Genomic DNA, 20,169 nt, shown 5'->3' on the forward strand with positions numbered 1-20,169 from the left:
ACTATCTACATGCTCAGTCTTGTTTGAATCTGGGCCTCTGGAGTCTTGCCAACTTCCATTCCTGACCCCAGTCCTGTGCTTTCTAACCTACTCGAGAAAATGGCTATGCGGCAGACTCGATGCCTGGTCATTAAAAACATGCAGTTGATAGGTAAAATGAATGGTGTTTCAAGCTATTAGTGAATATGCTTCTATTTAAGTCTCACGGTCCCACAGCTCTGTCTTCACCTTGATCTCTCTGACCTACAATCGCACAGCTCAGTCTTCCACTCTGCAAGAAAGACCAGTTGCCGCAGCAAAGCCACCTCTCTCTCCACCCCAATTTACATTTATGTCCCTCACCTGCTTTTATTTATTAGCTATTTTGCATTTGGCACATCTCCTCTGGAACCATAGACTGGAATACTAGTATTCAAATGAACCTTCATCTCATTAATGCCGGCAATTTCCCTCAGAGACAACTTATAATGTTTCCTTTGGACTGAGTTCGGAATTCTATTTAAAAATAATCATCCTTTCCCTACTATGTTACAAGTTTTAGCTCTAATGAGTTCTATCAAGCATTTCTGTGGGAAACAATTGTTTCAGCAGTGTGCATCTGTTCAGTTGCGCCTGTGGAACGCAACCCTATCTTGTTTGGTTTTCTGTCAAGCATGCTTGGTTTTGGCATGTCAATCAAGAACAAACATAGCTGTAATCTCAAGCTAGCACTCTTGTTTTTCGTACTCACAAAAAGTTGTTCTGCTAATAATTACTCTTTAGAATTGAACATCTGATTGGCAAAAGAAAGCTATCCAACATCTCGCTATCTGTCACAGTCTTCCTAATATGTAGAATGTTCCTTCAGTTGATAATTTGTGGCATTTTTCCAACAGCATTCTTCAGCGAAGAAGTGAAATGCCATGTTTGCTAATACGAGCACACAACCATAAAAGCAACAACCTTCCACTTTTTTTTAGATTTTCATTTGCATATTGCATCCTGACATGCATGCATCTTTGAGCCCTTGTTGAAGCTCAGAACATGTGACTGCCACCCTACATTCCACATCTTTCTCACGGAAGGACAGTACAAATGGGAGCTAGAGCAGCGAGTGGTTTAAGAAAGGAAGTTGTGAATTACCTGTCTGGTGTGGATTTGTCCAGGTGCCTTGAAGCTCCCTTGACAGCTGCACTCTGAAACGCTGTAGGGGTCGGAGCTGCTGGAGGAACATTTGGAGAGTGAGTCACAGCCCACCACGAATGTGTTGTCCAGTGGGAGTTCCTGGATGACATGATGCTTCTTGGGAGCCACAGGGGTCTCGGGTTTGATCTGGAATGTTGGCTGAGGGGAAGCGGATTTGTAGTGCTTGGCTAAGTCAGGACTGTCAGGTTTGAAGGTAGTCGGTGTGGTAGCCCAGTTGTACTTTCCCATTGTCTGCTCCTCAAGTTCAACAGGGAGGTCTAAGGTGCCATTGATGTGCTCATGAGTAGGGTCATCAGACTTGGGCTCCTCGATGGTTACAAAATTCAATAGCAAACTTTTTGGAGACCTCTTCTTCTTCTTCTTTTTCTTTTTAATCTGCCGACCTTCCTGGTTTGGTGATACCCACTCACCACTCTGCTTGCTCTTTTGGACAACTTTGTGTCTCGGTGTCTGTCGACAGCGTACCAAAGCAGTCACAAAGATCACCAAGATAACAGTCATAGTCCCAGCAATTATGGCAATAACAACAATTACGTAGCCATTGGTCTGGGGTGTCACATCGTTTTCCCCAATGTTCCGCTCCAAGGGCGTCTCCAAACTCTTGCGTAGTTGCTCCTGGATGAACGTGGCATTGGAGACAGTATCATTCACAAACAAATGAACAAGGGCGATCGCATGCAAGGACTCAGGCTGTCCCAAATCCTTAACCTTTACCACCAGCCTATGGAGACCTTGGTCTGTCGCTATAATCTTCTCCTGCAGAGTAATGTTGCCTGTCGTTTTGTCAATGGCAAACAATCCTCTCGGCGACCCTCCAATAATACTATACTGCAGCTCTGCATTCATCCCAGTGTCATTGTCAATGGCAAACACTCTGGTCACCACAGATCCAGGGCTGGTGGTTGAAGGTACTAGATCATAGGAGTAGTTCGAAGAGGGGATGACAAACACCGGTCGATTGTCATTCACATCAACAACGTTTATGGTAACCTTGGCATATGAGGTGGTTTGCATTTGACCTGCGTCCACAGCCTTGACAACAAATGTGTAGGAACTTTGTTGCTCCCTGTCGAAGGTAATGTTTGGTTTGATCACCCCGGTTTTTGGGTCGATGATGAAATTGTCCTTTCCGTTTATGATCGAGAGGGTGACGACTGCATTGTCGCCAGCATCTGCATCCGTGACAGTGATCAAACCGACTGTTCCATACAAAGGCAGGTTCTCAGGCACATAGAAGTTGTACTCGGGATGGGTAAAGGCTGGACTGTTGTCATTTTGGTCTTGGACTATTAGCTTTACGGTGACGTTGCTTTGAAGAGGGGTAGAACCATTATCCCTGGCAATGACCGTAAATGAATACTTCTCCTGCTTCTCTCTATCCAGCCTTTTGACAACAGAAAGGATACCAGACCGGGGATCTATGTTAAACCCATCAGGAGCATCTGGACCAAGACTATAAATAATAAGGGCATTAGAACCACTATCTGCATCTGTCGCACTGATTTTTATCAACTGTGTGCCGGGGTCATTGTTTTCCGGAATGGACAACTGGATTTCAGGCTGAGGGAAAACTGGGACATTGTCATTCTCATCCTTGATTTTAATCAGAACCATTGCTGAAGTGTTCAAAGGAGGTTTCCCCGAGTCGGATGCGACTATTCTAATCGCATACTCTCGAGTGGTCTCATAATCTAAGGGTGCGGCAGTTTCGAGCAAAAACTGGTCATTGAAGACCGGCTTCAATCTGAAAGGTACATCATGATCAGTATAACAAGTCACTTTACCGTTCAGGTCCGCATCTCTGTCTGTCACCGTAATTAAAGCTATTTTTGTGTTAAGGGGGGCATTTTCAGACAACAGCACAGTGCCATTAACTAGATTAATTATATAACGGGTATCTATAGAGGGGACGTTGTCATTAATGTCTGTTACATTGACTATCACTGTAGCCCTTGAAGGCGTAGAGCTTCCGTCACTGGCCAGCACTATGAGCTTGTGCACTGGGTTGACTTCCCTGTCCAGTGGCTGCTTGACGGTAATCAGTCCAGTTGTGCTGTCAATAGCAAAATGTCGTTTGGTGGCAGGGGAGATTTGGTTGCTGAAGGAGAAGTGAATCTGAGCATTGGACCCCAGATCAGCATCTGTGGCATGAAGGTGAGTGACAGATGTTCCCATTGGGGCATTCTCAGGAACGTTTACCTCCACCTCGCTGTCCTTGAACACCGGCCGATTGTCATTCACATCTGAGACGGTCACCTGCAGAATGGCTGTGCTGGACTTTGGAGGGGTGCCACCATCCTCTACTTTAATTTTCATCACAAAGGTGTCCTTCGTCTCCCGATCGAGGCTCTGCTGAACTATGAGTTGGGGCCATTTGTCTCCTTCAGGCGTCTCAATGATGTCCAGGCCAAATTCGCTCACACTCTGGAGAAGAAAAAAAAATAAAAATAAAAAAATAGCAGTCTTGTAAACTGTTTGCAGTATATTTAAGCAAAAGCAGTACATCTTTAAAGTGTTTAGCTAAGTGTCAGTAAGAGGACACCTCCACTTGATGTTTACACTTGAACTAAAAATCCCATGGTGCATTTTTCCTTCTGTCAGTTGTTATTGATATTGCTGCTGTTGTTGTTGTTGTTGTTATTGTGCCTATTACTATTTTGTCTTACTTTTAATGTATGTGAGAATGTTTGTTATGATAATCTGTCATTCAGAACTCACAGACACAAGTAAGAAACAAAAATACTAATGTGTTTGAGCCACTCATTTATTCTGGCTTTCAACGGATGTTGGCTTTAGCATCGGCATTAAACCTTGGGGTTAAATTTCTTTAATCCTATGAGAAAATGCACAAGGTCTTCAAAATATTTACTTGAAAAGCCCATCCGGGGGATATTATCCTATAAAGCAAACACTGGATCCCCACACAGTAAACAGTTCCATCGAGCACCTAAAACTAAAATATGTGCCATAAACGATGCACTGAACACTGTTTCTCCCCCCAAAAATAAATGGGTCTAAGATGTGGTAAACAATCAAAAATTGTTTGTTGGAGAAGGAAATTACCTTGTGTCGTTCTATATTTACTTGGGTGAGCATAAATCAATGCACATATTGCTGTCTGAAATATTACAGCAAGCCTTTTATTGACCCTCATGATTTTTTTTTTACAACCATTTGCCAGTCTGACATAAAATTGCAGATTTAACATTCAAAAACAACATTTTCTACCAACCAATACAAGTAACAAAGCCACACTGCGTCTCATAGCAGTATAATACTGAAACAGTGAGTTCTAGCCCTATCCTCTGGTGTATTCTGCTTTGCTGCACACAACTTATTGTTTTACCCAACTAGCAAGACTCTGATTTAGTGTATGGAAGACAGCTTGTGCAGTTTCAAGTTCATATGTGAGGAAAGCAACAAAAAAGGAGTAAAAGAGATAAGCTTCCATTTTAAATATACTGCAAGACCACCACAGATTAAAGAAAAGGAAAAACCTGAACATTAAAGAAAGCCTTCAGCAAGGAGCTAAATCTAGGCAACAGCAAAGCCTTAGGAAAATGAAAACAAATGCATATGTAATCCCCATGAGAAACCAGCTTCGACTGTTTCAAATAATTGCCTTCCTACCAAAACTAGCCCTAATATTAATGATTACAGATCAGGCTACATGGTACGGCAAAACATCACGCATATTCTATATTTCCACGGTTGGCGAGTGAGGGAGACAGGGGAACAGTGCCTGAATGAGAGTCAAGCACATTTGTGAAACAAAGAGGCTCTTTGAAGCTCTTTCAGTCAAAAACATTTTCACGCTAGAACAAGAAAAAGCAACTTCCTTAAGAGATAAGCTTCCTGCCGCACATAGAGCTGGGGAAGATTACTCTGTCTAGGCACATATTTCAAATGTGATTACGATATGTATATGCATTTCCCATGCTATGGGTAATCTAGAATCATTGAGTATGGTACTAACAAACCACGTTTTATTGGCACACTGCATGCAGCTACTGTACATGTTAACCACAATAGCAAAGTAAGCTTCGTACATGCTAAAATCATGTAACATCCCCCTTTTGGTGGGTCTTGGCACACTTTTGTGACCATCTGTGGTCTACTGTCAGTACTATACAAAAACACACATACTGTATATCAACACTCATCCAAGACATAATTAGCATTAAAAACAGTAAGGTTATAAAAGGAACAATTCGCAGAACAGCTCTCCTTCCATATACAGTCAACAAAAATCAACAAAACTGACTGCTGTTGGAAATGTTTATATGAAAGTCAACACAAAAATATGTGAGAAGCGGATCTGTTTGGTGTGCTTTTGGTTACGATAAAGTGGGTTACGTTATAAATACATGCATGGTGACCAAAAGGCCTTTTTTTTTTTTTTTACACTAATTATATATGACTTTCAGATTTATTCAGGGAGATAAAACATGGTTTAGCTAATGAGTCTGGTTTTAAAATATCTAGCAATGAGGGGGATCAATCATAATTTTGCAAGCCAGGCCCATAGAAAATGAGGCTGGGGAATTCTGATTATCTTCAGACAGACTCGGGTAGAGTCAAAAGAACATGAATCACAGGCCCAAGGGAGGTGACAAATGTCTGAAATTAATACAGGTAGTGCGTAAGAATCTACATATTCATACTAACCCTTGGAGCATTATGAGATACACATGGGATAAATCTCTTTCGTTCAAGTAAAAGACTGACAGGGGACGATACTGGGTGTAAGACAATGCCAAAAAAACTTGCTTAAACTGAACCCAGTTGTCTAGTGCAATCAAGAAATATATGCAAAAGCGAACGTCAGTTATAAATAACCGAAAAGAAAGCGGTATCCTAACAGTAGAATGTTAAGCATTAGTGGGCTTTTATTTTGCATAGTTCAACCCCAGAGTTTCTCTCAGCTTTGCAGACTTGCTGAAGTATCTGTTGTATGAATCAATGAGATGACCTTCTACAGCGACGACTCAGAATGAACTCGCTATCAACAACTGAGAAACTGAATATTTTAGACCCTTGTACCATTGCACTGTGTTAGAACACAGTATAAAGTAATAAATACAAATGAATACTATCATACAACATATGAAGCCATAATTATGATGTACATTAAATTGTAGATTAATTTACAGTACTACCAACTACAATCAGATACAATTAGATTGAGACCAAAACACAAGCGCTGTCTCCTAGGTCAAACTTTGGCTGAAGAATCAGCCAGAAATTAGGTACAAATGAAACCTGGAACCAACTGACAGCCGGTAATGTGATTAAAATCTGCTGCTATTTCCCCAGCATCCACTATTGTCCAGAACACACAGAAATCAGTTTACCTTATCCACTCATCCTGAAAGTTGATGCACTTTTACTCACACTGATTCTCAAGGGAGTAAAATTACAAAACATTTGGTTTAATGAGCATCTATACTCTCATAAGCTAAGTGTTATAATTACTTAATTATTACATTTATTTTATATACTGCAAATGTTTCCTAGGTAACAAACGTTTTTGTGGAAAGAGTCAGAACCCTTCAGCTCAACTCTTTGTTCAAAGAGGATGATATCTTTCTCAAGAATCAATCGTAAGCCTTTGTGGTGCAACATTCATAGAAACTCTTTATGACATGTTACTTGTCAGCCCTTGATCATTAATGCATCATCCGACGGGCTCTAGTCATTGTCTTGAACTGAAATAACTGGAGAAGTGAGAAGTGAGAACTTAAAAAATAAAATAAAATCGCACTTTCAATAAATAATTTAAGATGAGCTAGTTTCTCTTCCATTTCAAGTTGAAATCAGACACAGATGAAAACCAAAATACTCATAAATTATTGAAAAGAAATGATAACTTTAATGCTGACCTTGACTCCCCAAAGAAGCAACCCAATGGAGACTTTGCTGCAATGAACGTGCCTCGAAAGGTGTTTTCTTAAGTTTTGACTGTGGCGTAGACCTAAACTGACAATACTAACAGTCCCAGGTGATTAAAAACCAAACAAATGGCTTCAAAGAAGAAAAACGGCTTTCTTAATGTGAGGTTAGAGTGCTTAAACGGCAGGGTAAAAATAACAATGAGTTGGGTGGAACCCACAACAGAAAAGTCAATATCGCTATCCCATGAGCCTGATCTGATCCACATGGCTCCAGATAGGACTTGTAAAGAGGTTCTCTTTAAGTGATAAAATCTCTTCTAATGGAAAGCACTCCTCCAGCCATGCATGGTATTACTTTCTGTAGGCTGACCTTGATAGTGTCCAGAGGTGCTTCTGTGCACCGTTCCAGGTGACATGGCAACACTAATGCTGATGGAACAATTAATATGGCACTGCAATTAAAACCGGGGTAGGCAATAACGGCCCTCTGTGTCATAAGCGAGGGCTTCCTCCTTAGGGGACATGACTGGAATGAGTAAAGAGCAGAAGAGGGATTGCTATCAGAGCTCTTTCAAAGCTATGTGTGCAGCAGCTGTGGCCCACAATGCTAATCATGCAGCTCCATGCTGACGGTGAGCCGGTCTAAACCATTACTGTGTGGGAGCTTCAGAGATTCGAACTCTCATAGGACCATGCAAACGCAGTCCAAGAGGTGGATTCACGGCCAGATGCTGCTCGTGGGATGCTTTCAACAACCTCAGAGGATGAAACATATCCTCCCTTTCCATTTCTGTTTACTTAGATCTACCCTCACCAAACTCGCATGCATGATTCATAAAAAGAAACACTACCCTTGCAGATGAAGAACAAATGAAATCATCTGAAAGGAAACACAGCCTTTACATATTTATTGTAATTTTATGAGGCAACGCACTGGTCATTTTCCAAGCACAGGCAATCGAAAGAGCCGCAGCAGGCTTGGCAGAGAGAAAGAGAGAGGGAGAGACTCTTTAAAAATGCAAATTGGTAACTTAATCAGACATGAAAAGCAAGGATTCGGCTAATTCTCAAAAGAAAAGGTACAAATTACTCTTTCACACTTTAATGACAGTCTTGGGCTCTTTGTTTCACACTGTATTTGAATTTCACACTGTATTTGAATTTTAATTAAAATACAGGGCGACCTTTCTAGGGAATACCAGTTCATTCATTCAACTATGTTATGTCGCAATCTTCTTCCCAGACGAGGGTGCTTAGTGAATTTTTCACCACTTCTCAGGTGACAGTGTATAAAATGCTAAGTTAAATAACATGTGACATATCTGCTACTGTATATCATTTAATAGCATGCATATCATTATCCTACTTTCCAGTCTGAACAGACTATATTAAGCCGCTGAGGATATTACGCTAGTTTCTCAGAAGACATCAATTAGAAGTACTAGTACTGTTCACCCCATTGTTCATATCTATCTCAGTGCAATTACCAACTTACCTTAAACAAAACAGAGGAAATTACTTCTACAACCTTGAGCCAAAAATATATATATTTTTTTTTTTATTGCTTACTGTGCTATTTTTATTTTGGACATTAAGGGCCCATTAAATGGCAACATCACATAATAAATCACAGCTGAACGTTGAACTCACCTTGACAAGCTCGTAGTGTTGAATCCCATTGATTCCTATATCAGGGTCAAATGCAGAGGGGACAGGGTAGCGACTGTTGATGGCAGTGTTTTCTGGAATGGAGATGTTGATAACCGTCGACTGGAAGAGTGGGGCGTTGTCGTTGATGTCTTCGATGAGGAAGCGTATCTTGACCAGTCGGAAAATCTCGTCAGGTAGCACGGCAACCTCGATCTCGTAAAAGCAGCGTTTCTCATTGAAGACTCCGGAGCAGAGTTTCTCGCGGTCGATGCGGTTGGCTGTGGTGAAAATCTCTCCCGTGCTGGCTTCTACCTTGACCAAAGGCACATCACCTGTCTTGTAGACAGGTTTGAACTGCAGTGCTGAAGACAGTTTAACGTCTGGATCTAGGTTCAAGTTTAGGTCTTTGCGCAGGTTTCCGATTCGCACATTCTCCGGCTGCTCCTCTTTTACTGTGTAGTCCTTCTCTTGAGCCCGGCACATCAAGAATAAGCAGGTGAGTAAAACCACCAGAACATGGGCCTCACTTGCCAAGTCCATACTCAGAGTAGGTGCTGCACTCTCTTCAAAGATCTGCAAGGTCTGATAGAGGAAAAGAGAAAGATGGTCACAACTATGAGAGAGTTTCGTTACAAATAGCTTTTTGATCCTTTGGCTTCTTCAAGATTAAAGAGATAGTTCAGCCAAATATAAAAATTCTGTTCATTCTCTCACTCTCATGTCCTTCCAAACCTGTATGGCACAGAAAGGGAACACACACAAAAGGCAATTTTTTTGAAAAATGCTCAAGGTTTTAAATTCCTGTCATTAAGTTCTCACCCTTGTGTCGTTCCAAACCCATAAGACCTTCTTTCATCTTCAGAACACAAATTAAGATATTTTTGATGAAATCCGAGAGGTTTTTTTTTTTTAATTCGCCATAGAAAGTAATGTAATTTCCGTCATTCAAGGTCCAGAAAGGTAGTAAAGACATAGTTAAAATAGTCCATGTGACTACAGTGGTTCAACCTTACAGTGGCGACAAGAATACTTTGTCAAAACAAAAATAATGACTTTATTCAACAATTTCTTCTGTACTCTGTCAGTCTCCTACACAGTTGACGTGTTTACACCAGAATACTGGCTCAGTATTGGCTGGCTCCTGTGTCAGCATCACACGCATGTGTCGTGATGCTCATGTGAACAGTGTCAGCCAATAATGAGTTGCTGTTCGGATGTAAACACAGAAGCTTTCTATGGGGGATAAAAAAAAAAAACTAGCATTTCATATCTTAATTTGTGTTCCCAAGATGAAAAAAGGTCTTACGGGTTTGGAAAGGCATGAGGGTGAGTAATTAATGACAGAAATATAATTTTTGGGTGAAGTAACTCTTTAAACTTTCAGTCATGTTTATGAGAGTAGCAATGTGAACAAATCACTCTTGAGTTGGAACTTTTTTAAACAAATCAGTTGATCTAGTTCACAAAACTGATGTGAATAATTTGTTCACAAATGGATCCAGTTTTGAAGTTCTCACTGTAAGTTACTTACTGATTCAGTGATCCAAACGTAGCAGTGACAAAAATCTTTTTTTTTTTTTTTTTTTTTTTGCAGTGAAGCTTTTAAATAAAAATATATAAACATCTTAAAACAAGACTCCTTTACTTGATAAGCAAAATGACAAAAGATCCTTGTTTTCATAGAAATCACAAACTAGTGAGGTTTTTGTGTAAAATGAGTGATTGAGAGGGAAAAAACATTTCGCCAATGGGGTAAGAAAGATAACTGCACAGAAAAGAGAAACATCTTCTCCTTTGTGTTCTAAAGAAAAAAGAAAGTCATACAGGTTTGGAACGGCATGAGGGTGAGTAAATGAAACAGTTTACATTGCTAGGTGAACTATCCTATTTTTTCATTTGTTGTTTACGCAAAAGGAAAAATAAAGTGTTTTAACAATATGAATTTTTGTTTAAAATGGTAAAATGCTACCAAATACAACATACAATTGTATTAGAGAGGCTTTCCAGATTTCAGACTGCAGATAATGGATTCTTGTACACCATTGGCAACACTCAACAGAACTACAATGCATGATATCAGATTACAGTATGTTGATATTGTGAGTAGTCAAGATGTAACTGTAAAGTAAGTAGGAGTTTTAGAAAGACATAGGCCCAAAATGACTGTCAATAACCCTCAGAAGAATAGGACAAAGCCTTAATTTAAAAGCACCAAGACATGATTTATGAATCAGCATTTCAGTGTTTGTTGCCAACTTGCTCGATGGCCACACAAATCCTGTCAGGGCATTATATAAATAAAAGTAGCCAGAGGGCTGAGGCTTTCACAATGTGCCAACAACTCAACTAGGTCACAGAGAACTGGTGGGGGAGATGCCTAACACTTCCAAACTCTGGGTTTTGTTAGTGTACAGAGTTGTCCATGCAGTGCTATTTCTGTTTGAATATAGTGCCCTTAACCTTAACCCCATCAGAAACTCCACACTGAGTTTGACTTTCTCTTTTTAAATCAAAGTGATCTTAATAATAAACAACTATATAGATAATTAAAGCTGCAGTCCGTAAGTTTTCCCTCTTTGTCGCCATCTCTGTTCGAAACCTGCAATTGCAGTTATTTGTGGAACGATCATCTTTACATGGGTTGTGCATCGGCACGGCTCCTCAGCGCGGATGAATCTAATGTTTTGAGAAGAATGTGAGGCTGTCAGTCACAACCGGTGGATACTGTACTTCGGAAAGACAGATTGTAGTCTTGAAGTATGACCAAAATAGGAATTTTCACTGGAAAATGTCATCTGAACAATTAAGTAACAAATCTGCCACTTTTGTTTTGAGAAAAACTGAGAAAAAAATCATTACAATAAATTTCGCTACCAGTGGTGATTAAATATAATGATTGCTTAGCTCATATCACATCAAACCGGGAAAATTATTATTAATGTTATACTTTGTTCTCAAATTGTTAATGTTAACAACATCAGCATTGCATATTTAGTGTGTATTAGCATTACCTGTAGATTTCAATTTCAAATGTTAATCTCTAATTGTCCATTTGTCATACTATACAATCTACCATCAAAATTATAAGTTTAACGATCCTCCACCTGCAGCATCCTCACATGCGATATAGCCTACTAGCTGGGACTCGTTCTTTATGTAAACAGATGTGACGTAATGACGCAAAGACGAACGGCTGCATGCTCGAATTTCCAGCTGAAACCTACCAGTACCACTCGAATTAGAAAACATCATTACAAGCTTACCGTTGTGATTCGGGATAAGTGTTAATTTCGTTGACGAATAATTTTCGTCATAATTTTCATCAACAACATTTTTTCATGAACGAAAATGAGGTGATGACTAAATAAAAATGCGTTTTGAATGACTAAAACTATGATTAAAATCTACTCTATTTTTCGTCAACGAATAAAAAAAACGAGACGAAAATGATAGAGAGGGACGATTTGGGAAGATATCCAGTCAGGACTGCTGTCCTGTGTGGACAATGCACACATTTGAAGTGTAACATGCTGATCTAACCGCAGGAAAAGTGGACTCTACAGGCTCGAGCAGCAGCACTTCAGACTGCTTCACAATTAATGAATAGCACACATTTATGCCAAGCGATTGCTTACAAGTTAAAGTTGATGAATTATGACGACGTTTACTACACGATGTTTATATGGTAGGCCTAGTATGTTTTAGACGGATGTAAGAATGCATATTTTATCTCCTTCATTTGAACTTAAATGAGCAGCCTGCTACAGTGCAGACTGCAGACATTTCAGAATAAGAGTCACGGTGTATTTCGGGATGGTTTATAATTATTATTTTTTCCTGGTCATTATTGTTATTTTGTTTACACAATAAATTTGCATTTAATTTAATTTCTGTTTAATTCATAGTAAACTACTGTATCTTCTGTCACAGGAAGGAAAGACTAAGAACATTATTTGACATGTTCCTATTCAATATATTTTACAAGTATAAGGGTTATTATAGTTAAACCTAAAACCATACAAAATCTTAATTGAACATTAACTGAAATAAAAAAAAAAAAAAAGTGAACTTATTTTATTTCATCTAGATTCCAAGCTTTGGCTTAACCTGATGTACTAAAATAACTAAAACAGAAATAAAAAACAAAAAGCAAAAACTAAAAGACATAAACACAAAACATTTCTAAAACTTTTAACTAAAATTACAATGAATGCAGAAAAACTAAAAATCTAATTTATTTTTTAACAAAAACTAAAATAGTACCTCAATGACAAGTGTGTAAATCCCTGAAAAGCACTGAATTGAGCTCTTTCGTGTCTTTTTGCACTTGAACGGTCAAAAACTGTCTGCTTTGGTGAGTAAAGTACAGTTGGTTGTCTTTAATGAATATAAACAGTTTGGAGAATATCAGATGTATATCAGTGTATTGGATCTGTGTATTGTTAGAGAAATGCTTACTTAATGCATTACAATTGAACTAAATTAGATTTTAGTTGACTAAATCTACAGTAGATTTAGTCGACTAAAACTAGACTAAAACTAAAACAATTTCCGATGACTAAAATATGACTAAAACTAAATGCCATTTTGGTCAAAAGACTATGACTAAAACTAAATCAAAATTTGCTGTCAAAATTAACACTGGTAAGGAGATCGTTTTGAACACTGGCTAGTTATGTACTTTGCTCAAAAATTGATTTTGGATCATTTTAACCAAAAAAAGTTAAACTGGATATTTCCAAAGCAGGAATATCCAATATAGATTCAGCAAATTAACTGTTCAGATATAGCATGTTACTATAGCCACTGAGAAAAAAACAAAATAAAAAAAGGTTTTGAAATGGGATATCCTGGAATACTCTTAGCAATGACTCCCCAAGTCATTAATGTGTCATTTGGATGTGCCAAAAGGATGTTTGTTTAAAAACAAAGCTGAAGATGTGCTTCACACATCAAAAATTCATCACAAAGGATGATTTTTTTTTAAACACACAGAGAGTTGTAGTCCCCCCCTTTTTTTAGCCGCTCAAGTCTCGGCTGTCAGCGAGATGTTCTGTTTTTCACAGTGAACACTCCGGCTGGACTGTAGGGACTCATTAAAGGTTTGTTGGGCAGACGTGCACCACTCACAGTATTTACATGACAGTGATCAATGACCAGCTTACTATCTGCTCATATTATCAGACTGTTATGTTGTTCTTTGAAGAAGGTAGTGAAAAATGATTTGGTTTGCTTTTGAAGATTGCACCATTTTTGAGTCGGCAAGAGCAAAGCAATTACTATTCACCTACTGTACTCTGATAAGCCCGAAAGAGTCCAAGGCGGCATCCGACAATGCATAATGAAGAGGACTTACTGGCTAAGGAGTGCATTGCAGAGTAGTGCATAAAAGATGAAAAGACGATCTACATCTAAATAACCACAACTGACATTAAGAATAATGTGGACGGGCCTTTAAAACATTCAAGAAGGGCGTTGGGGCTCTAGTTCTGCACGTTCCACTGCATCTTTAGGTAATCAGTTTACCGTCAACAATAACGAAACGCACCGTCCCGGAGAGAGTGAACACTGATGAATCTCTATAACCCAAAATAGCACTAAATAGTGTAGACAGTGTAAGCTCTAGCTCTCAGTCTGGCATTTTGTATGGCGTTCTGCTACCCAGGGACGTGGTTCTGGGATTAGACAATTCCACACGGGAGCCCACATGTCACTCCTCCCCATATTTAGGACAGTTTATGTTGTTGTGAAAACTCGCGGAGCCATTTTCAGATTTACTCCCGGGAACGATCCTTTCAAAACTATACTCTGGATGGATTTGCAAAGCTTTGAGTTTCAACTTTCCCAATCTTTGGAAACTTTCAGCTTGAGAGTGAATAGAGAGAATTAGCTGGGAAAATTGCGCTCATGGGTATCGGTGAGACTTTCTCCCTGCTTGCATAGGGTTCCAGTGATCTATTCTGAGCAGCAGACCATGCATTCTAGGGAGTTTGCAAAAGCCGTTCTTCCCTCCGGAGCCTGGAGTGAGTGGCACACAGACTTTGGAGTGCTTTACATGACAATGTGATGGACAGTCCTGCCTGCTTTTTGATTTTGAGCTGAGCTGTCAAGGAAGAAAATAATTTCACGTGTCAACCGCGAGTTCACGTTGAATCTCTGTCTGTACGAATCGGCAGGAACCTACTGCTGTAGAGGTGTAAAAATCAATACGGTTCACCTACCAAACAGGCGGCAGATTAAAAAGATCAAATTTAATAAGAACGGTAATTAAAGCAAAATGACATTTCGAATAATGATTAAAGTCGCTTATGAAAGTTAAACTGGGACATCTGCCTGAAGCGTGTCGCTTAACTCGTTCTTATCAGAAGCATCGCTCTCTACATCGGTTTAAAGAAACCCAGTGTGAGTGCGATTCTTTGACATTTCGAAGTCGTTTGAGTTTGCCCTCCACCTTTTGCCATCAGCAGCTTGAGACCCATATCCCCCTGCCAGCTGCTCGACCGGCCTACCTGCTGTCTTTCTTGTGTAGTCAGGATGTCGGCCTTTTCATCAGTAGGAAACGTGTTTTTAATAATTTATTCAGCCTTTATGTATCATGAAGGCATCTCTTTATATCAAATAGGTGGTAATGCAAAACATCTGGTATTGTTATTAAATATGTTTATTACTTTTGCTATTGTCATGTTGTTGTTATGCAACATCATTTTCATATTATTCTAATGTTAATTAATCATTCGGATGTCCCTGAATAGGCTAGACTGGTGCATCATATTAAGTTAGGAAAAAAAATAACTGTTGGTTTAACTTAAAAAAGTAAGTTACCTGGTTGCCTTAAAATTTTAAGTTCATTGAAATTAAAAAAATAAGCTAATACAATGAAGGCAATTGGTTGTTATCTATGTTGATATGATGAATGATTTGATGAATCATGAAAATATTTTTTACAGTGTACTGAAAAACACAAACTGGCTTTAAGTAGCTTTGATGGCAACTACACTGATCCTAAGGACCAATGATCAATTGAATGATCAATAGGGAGGTATTAACATACCAAACAGGCTGCCAGTCACACTGAATAAACAGATGTAGCCAATGCGATGGAGTCGATTTATGTCCGTCAGCAAAGATTATGCATCCAAACAGTCATGTCTGTCATTTATCAATTTATCAAAGTTTCCATGCGGCCAGATGACAAAATAACTTATGACTAACTCCTGCCGAGAAGGAACCGAGAGTGTTTTTGTTTACATAAAATAGTGAGCCATGAATCATCGTCAAGATTTTGCTAATTTGAATCATAAATAATCATAGTAAAACTTGATTTAATTCTTTAGACCAACATCAGGCAATTTATCGTGGCCACTTTCAGAGGAACAACGTGTCAGTTGTTGATATATCATTCTCCTAGATTGATTTTATATGGACAAACATTGCAAAGTGTATAACATGCCAATGAAACTCTAAATCTTAAAGGCTGGTATTTGGCCTGTGATGCACCATTAGTCTTCACTCTTACCCCTTGAATTTCTCTTCAAATAAATAAATAAATAAATAAATAAATAAATAAATAAATAAATAATGTCTATAAGTTAAAAAAGACAGGAGGGAAGCACAAGGGATTTTACAAATGAAGGATAACATTCATTATGGACCCGAAGATGCTTGAATCACTCTTTTGTTCTTTTTTCCACTACAACTTTTATAACTTGTCTTGTGTCATATATTTAGAGTATTTATATAATCTTTATGTCAATAGAATTTTTCAAAACATATAGTTATAAGAAAAAAAAAAAAATTACATACCCATGCATTTTCACTTCAACAAATAATATCAGCTCACCATGCTATGAATCACAAAGTCTGTAAATTGTTATAATGTATAAAGAAAATCCAATATGCTACTTTATTATCTAGATTGTAGGCAGTAAAACATGATTTTCCTCTCAATGCAATGCAGGGCAAGATAAATAAATAAATAAAACTGCCAATAGAGGGCACTGGAGTGGTCACAGTGTGGTCAAAATAAATCAATGAATATATAATAAATAACCATTCATATTAATGATTACAGTTGGGAGGCAAACTCTTATTCTAATTTTCAGATAATGTAAGAAAACTTTATATATTTTTGATTATTGGTTATGAGTAATTTATTGTATGTTATATATATTGTCTTATGTGAGTCTAATGTTGTATTTTGGCCATGTCATGATTGTCCAAGCTGAATTTCCCAGAAATGGAACAATAAAGTCTATTCTATTCTATTCTATTCTATTCTATTCTATTCTGATATGTTAGGATATTGTATCAAGTGAAACCACCTTGATCAGCACCGCAGTGCAGATTCAGTATTCGGCAATGACAGGAATATTCGCTGTCGCATCGTTTTCTTTCTGCCAATTTAGTATTTCTACCTTTTTAAGTTTGTAGAGGATAACTTTAAAATTGATATCATCTTCTACTAGGTAAGTTCTTCATTCAAATTGTTGTTACTTATTAACAATGATATTGGTAGCTCATAAAACAATACAGAAATGTTTGCTATAATCAGTGTCAGTTACAGAAGCCTTAACCATTTATGTTGCATTATTGGATTACTGGCAACTACGTTACAGTCAAAACTGTTTTGTTTCTTGTATAATGTTAAAAATTTCACAACATTCTTTCAGTCTCCACTCTAGGGGCTCAGTGTTTTCCACACACTTCATGAAGAGATGTGAGAACTGGTAAAAAAAAAAAATACAAACAACGATAAAGAGAAAGGCCTGTTGAATTTCTCCATATCTGAGTGTTGCTCAACCACCAGAGATGTGCTGTAAAAATGAAAACCAGTTGCATCATTTTTGCCTTAGAGCATGAAACAATGTTGAACTCTTGTCCCTATGAAATTTAAAATCATATTTGACACTCATACTTGACATCAAAGGTCATCTTTATGTATAACTCAGTGACAGAATGTGAGCAAAGCAAGCAGAATGGACTACATCTACAGTGCATCACGCTCTAGTGTACTTGTATGCTTACATATGGATGCTTCCCTTAAAAATTACAATGGTAACTAAATACTATACTATAGTTACTGCAGTTATTACTATAGGGTAAGACCAATAAATGGATATGGGATCCCCTGCAAACAGTGTAAGGCTTTTTCATATTTATTTTTTTGTACATGGACAATACCGAGTTAACACTTTTAAAGAAGTAACCATAAATGTAGTATCTACACTTTTAATAATAAAGGTTTGGTCTGATCTAATAGGAAAACATTTCCACTAAAACACAAGTTCCTTAAATATAATAATCATATTATTATTAGCTATTATTTTCTTGTTGAGAAAACTATTTAGCTATATACTGATTTGAAAAAGAACTTTTTAATCTAATGAGAACCATATTCATCAACGGTTCTTGAAAAGAGGGTTTATGGCTGAAAATATAAACAATTAAAGAACATTTCGTATGGTATTCTGGCGGTATGGTATTTTTTCCTGTATGGGACAGGATCTGTGTTTAAATCAAAGTATTTCAGTTCTGCCTCATCCAGCAGCACATCGCTTCAGAAAATGACGCATCCTGGATCAGCTTCCGACTTCATCTGCTGATGCTCCTCTGTCTCGAGAGCAGCACACAGCCGTGCATTTCTTAGTAGCCTAACCTATGCGATGTGGCCATTCCCTTAATAGCAAGCTACGATATCATTATTTTGCTCATAGCAGTTTTTAAATAACTCCAAAACGAAAATCTCCCCAAAGCCAACGATTAATGAGAATGTTTCAGAAGTTGTCTTGCAGTTGCTATGCTGTTATGATTCACGTGCTGGCTGTGTATGTTCTCACAGAAACGCTTTAACGCGACTTTACCTTTGCGTCGAATCGGATACTTGTGTATAATAAAGCCAAGTCATTATCCAAACTGACAAACTAGACTAGCGCATCTCCAAACGGAAAGTGAAGCGGTTTAGGAAATTCTGCAATTCGTGTTATTATTGATAGCCTAGCCTATATATTATTATTATTATTTTTTTTTAAATATATATTTTATTGAATTTATTTTCCTCAAGCAAACTTAAACACATCGACTTTCGCATTTCCCCCCCGAACAGTGCAAGTAAATATAAGTGTAGCCTATATTTAATCTAATTCGCGATGTTTTTAAAGACATTAAAGTAAGTACGACCGATCGTTTTAATTAAGTAGGGAGCGCGGTAAAATTCGACTAATTTTTCTTGACGAAAAATGCATCAAATAAAGAAATAACCATTAAATGAGCTCAAGAAAGACGTGTCTTACCTCGGATTTCTCAGTGAATATAGAAACTCTCAATTCCCGTCACGTAGCGGCATCACTGCTGGAGGAGATGAAGTGCCGTGAAGCAGACTGAAGAAAATCCCAGAATCAAACAGCTTCACGTAGTGACCAGTCGGTATCCAACTAGAGAAAACGATCCATGTCCATGAAAAAGTCCACGGTCCACGCACGAGCAGCGAAAAACATCTGTGAATGACTTTTAGAAGAGACGATGTAATTCCTCAGATGTCTCGCGCCTGGCTACTGCTTGAATCCCACGCGCGCGGAGAGATAGTGGTGCTCCAAATGGGTTTGTCAATGTGCAGTACTTCTTATTTCAGTGCATTCATACAGTCATCACGGGAAAACCTGGGAATGCTCCTCGCGTGTGCGTAAACTGTTTAGTGAAGTTGTTTTCTTTTTCTTTGTGCGTTTAATTAACAGCTAAAAAACTTGTAAATCATTTAAAACATCCTCGGACGCGTCATTTAATGTCATCCCGTGGTTTGGCAGAGTGATAGAGAGCAAATATCTATTTGGAGAAATGCTCATGGGCTGTCAGTGCAACGGAGCAGGTGGGCAGTGTGCCTATAAGGTGCAGCATCACTTCCACACACTGAGATAGGCGTTTTGCCGTAGTTGTACGCAGAGCTCTAGCAATCTCTGTTGTATTGTATGAACTCAGTTCCTTAGTACTGCCCACCTCTCCACCTCCGATTGACATCATCGCGGGAGGAGGAGCCAGCGATAAATTTCACAGCCTTCATCATCTTAAAGCCGCACTGCTGCTGGAGTCAGAGCCCCGCTCGCTCGCACTCACCGCGGACTAATACCTCACACCAACGCCGCTACTCGCCTGAGAGGAAAAGGGGGCACTGTTCGCTTTGCTTATCAACACGAGTTTGTGTGTGAAGTCCAACGTCAAACTACCTCATTATACTTTACTAAAGACAGATAGACATAGAAGTCATTATGCTTTAGACAGACAGACAGATAGATAGATAGACAGACAGATAGATAGATAGATAGATAGATAGATAGATAGATAGATAGATAGATAGATAGATAGATAGATAGATAGATAGATAGATAGATAGATAGATTTAGATCATTTAAATCATCTCTATCTATTGTTAAATTGTTGATTTCAAAAA

The 20,169-nt window shown here is 38.4% G+C and overlaps 1 protein-coding gene across 2 annotated transcripts in view; it reads right to left on the reverse strand.

Annotated features, from left to right (window-relative positions):
* The window catches only part of pcdh11 (protocadherin 11), a 216,068-nt gene extending 196,242 nt beyond the window's left edge, over nt 1–19,826 (reverse strand). The window contains exons 1-3 of one of the 2 annotated variants that reach the window (XM_048176126.1): nt 19,019–19,826; nt 8,730–9,311; nt 1,123–3,609 (exon numbers count right to left, since the gene is read on the reverse strand). In XM_048176126.1, the coding sequence (XP_048032083.1) occupies nt 1,123–3,609; nt 8,730–9,269 (3,027 nt within the window). In that variant the 5' untranslated portion in view covers nt 9,270–9,311; nt 19,019–19,826. The remainder of the gene's footprint in view (nt 1–1,122; nt 3,610–8,729; nt 9,312–19,018) is intronic. The other variant, XM_048176127.1, reaches the window with a different exon arrangement.
* Nucleotides 19,827–20,169: the final 343 nt, after the last annotated feature.

This window comes from Megalobrama amblycephala, linkage group LG23 (assembly GCF_018812025.1).
Source record: "Megalobrama amblycephala isolate DHTTF-2021 linkage group LG23, ASM1881202v1, whole genome shotgun sequence".
In the NCBI taxonomy this organism is placed as follows: domain Eukaryota; kingdom Metazoa; phylum Chordata; class Actinopteri; order Cypriniformes; family Xenocyprididae; genus Megalobrama; species Megalobrama amblycephala.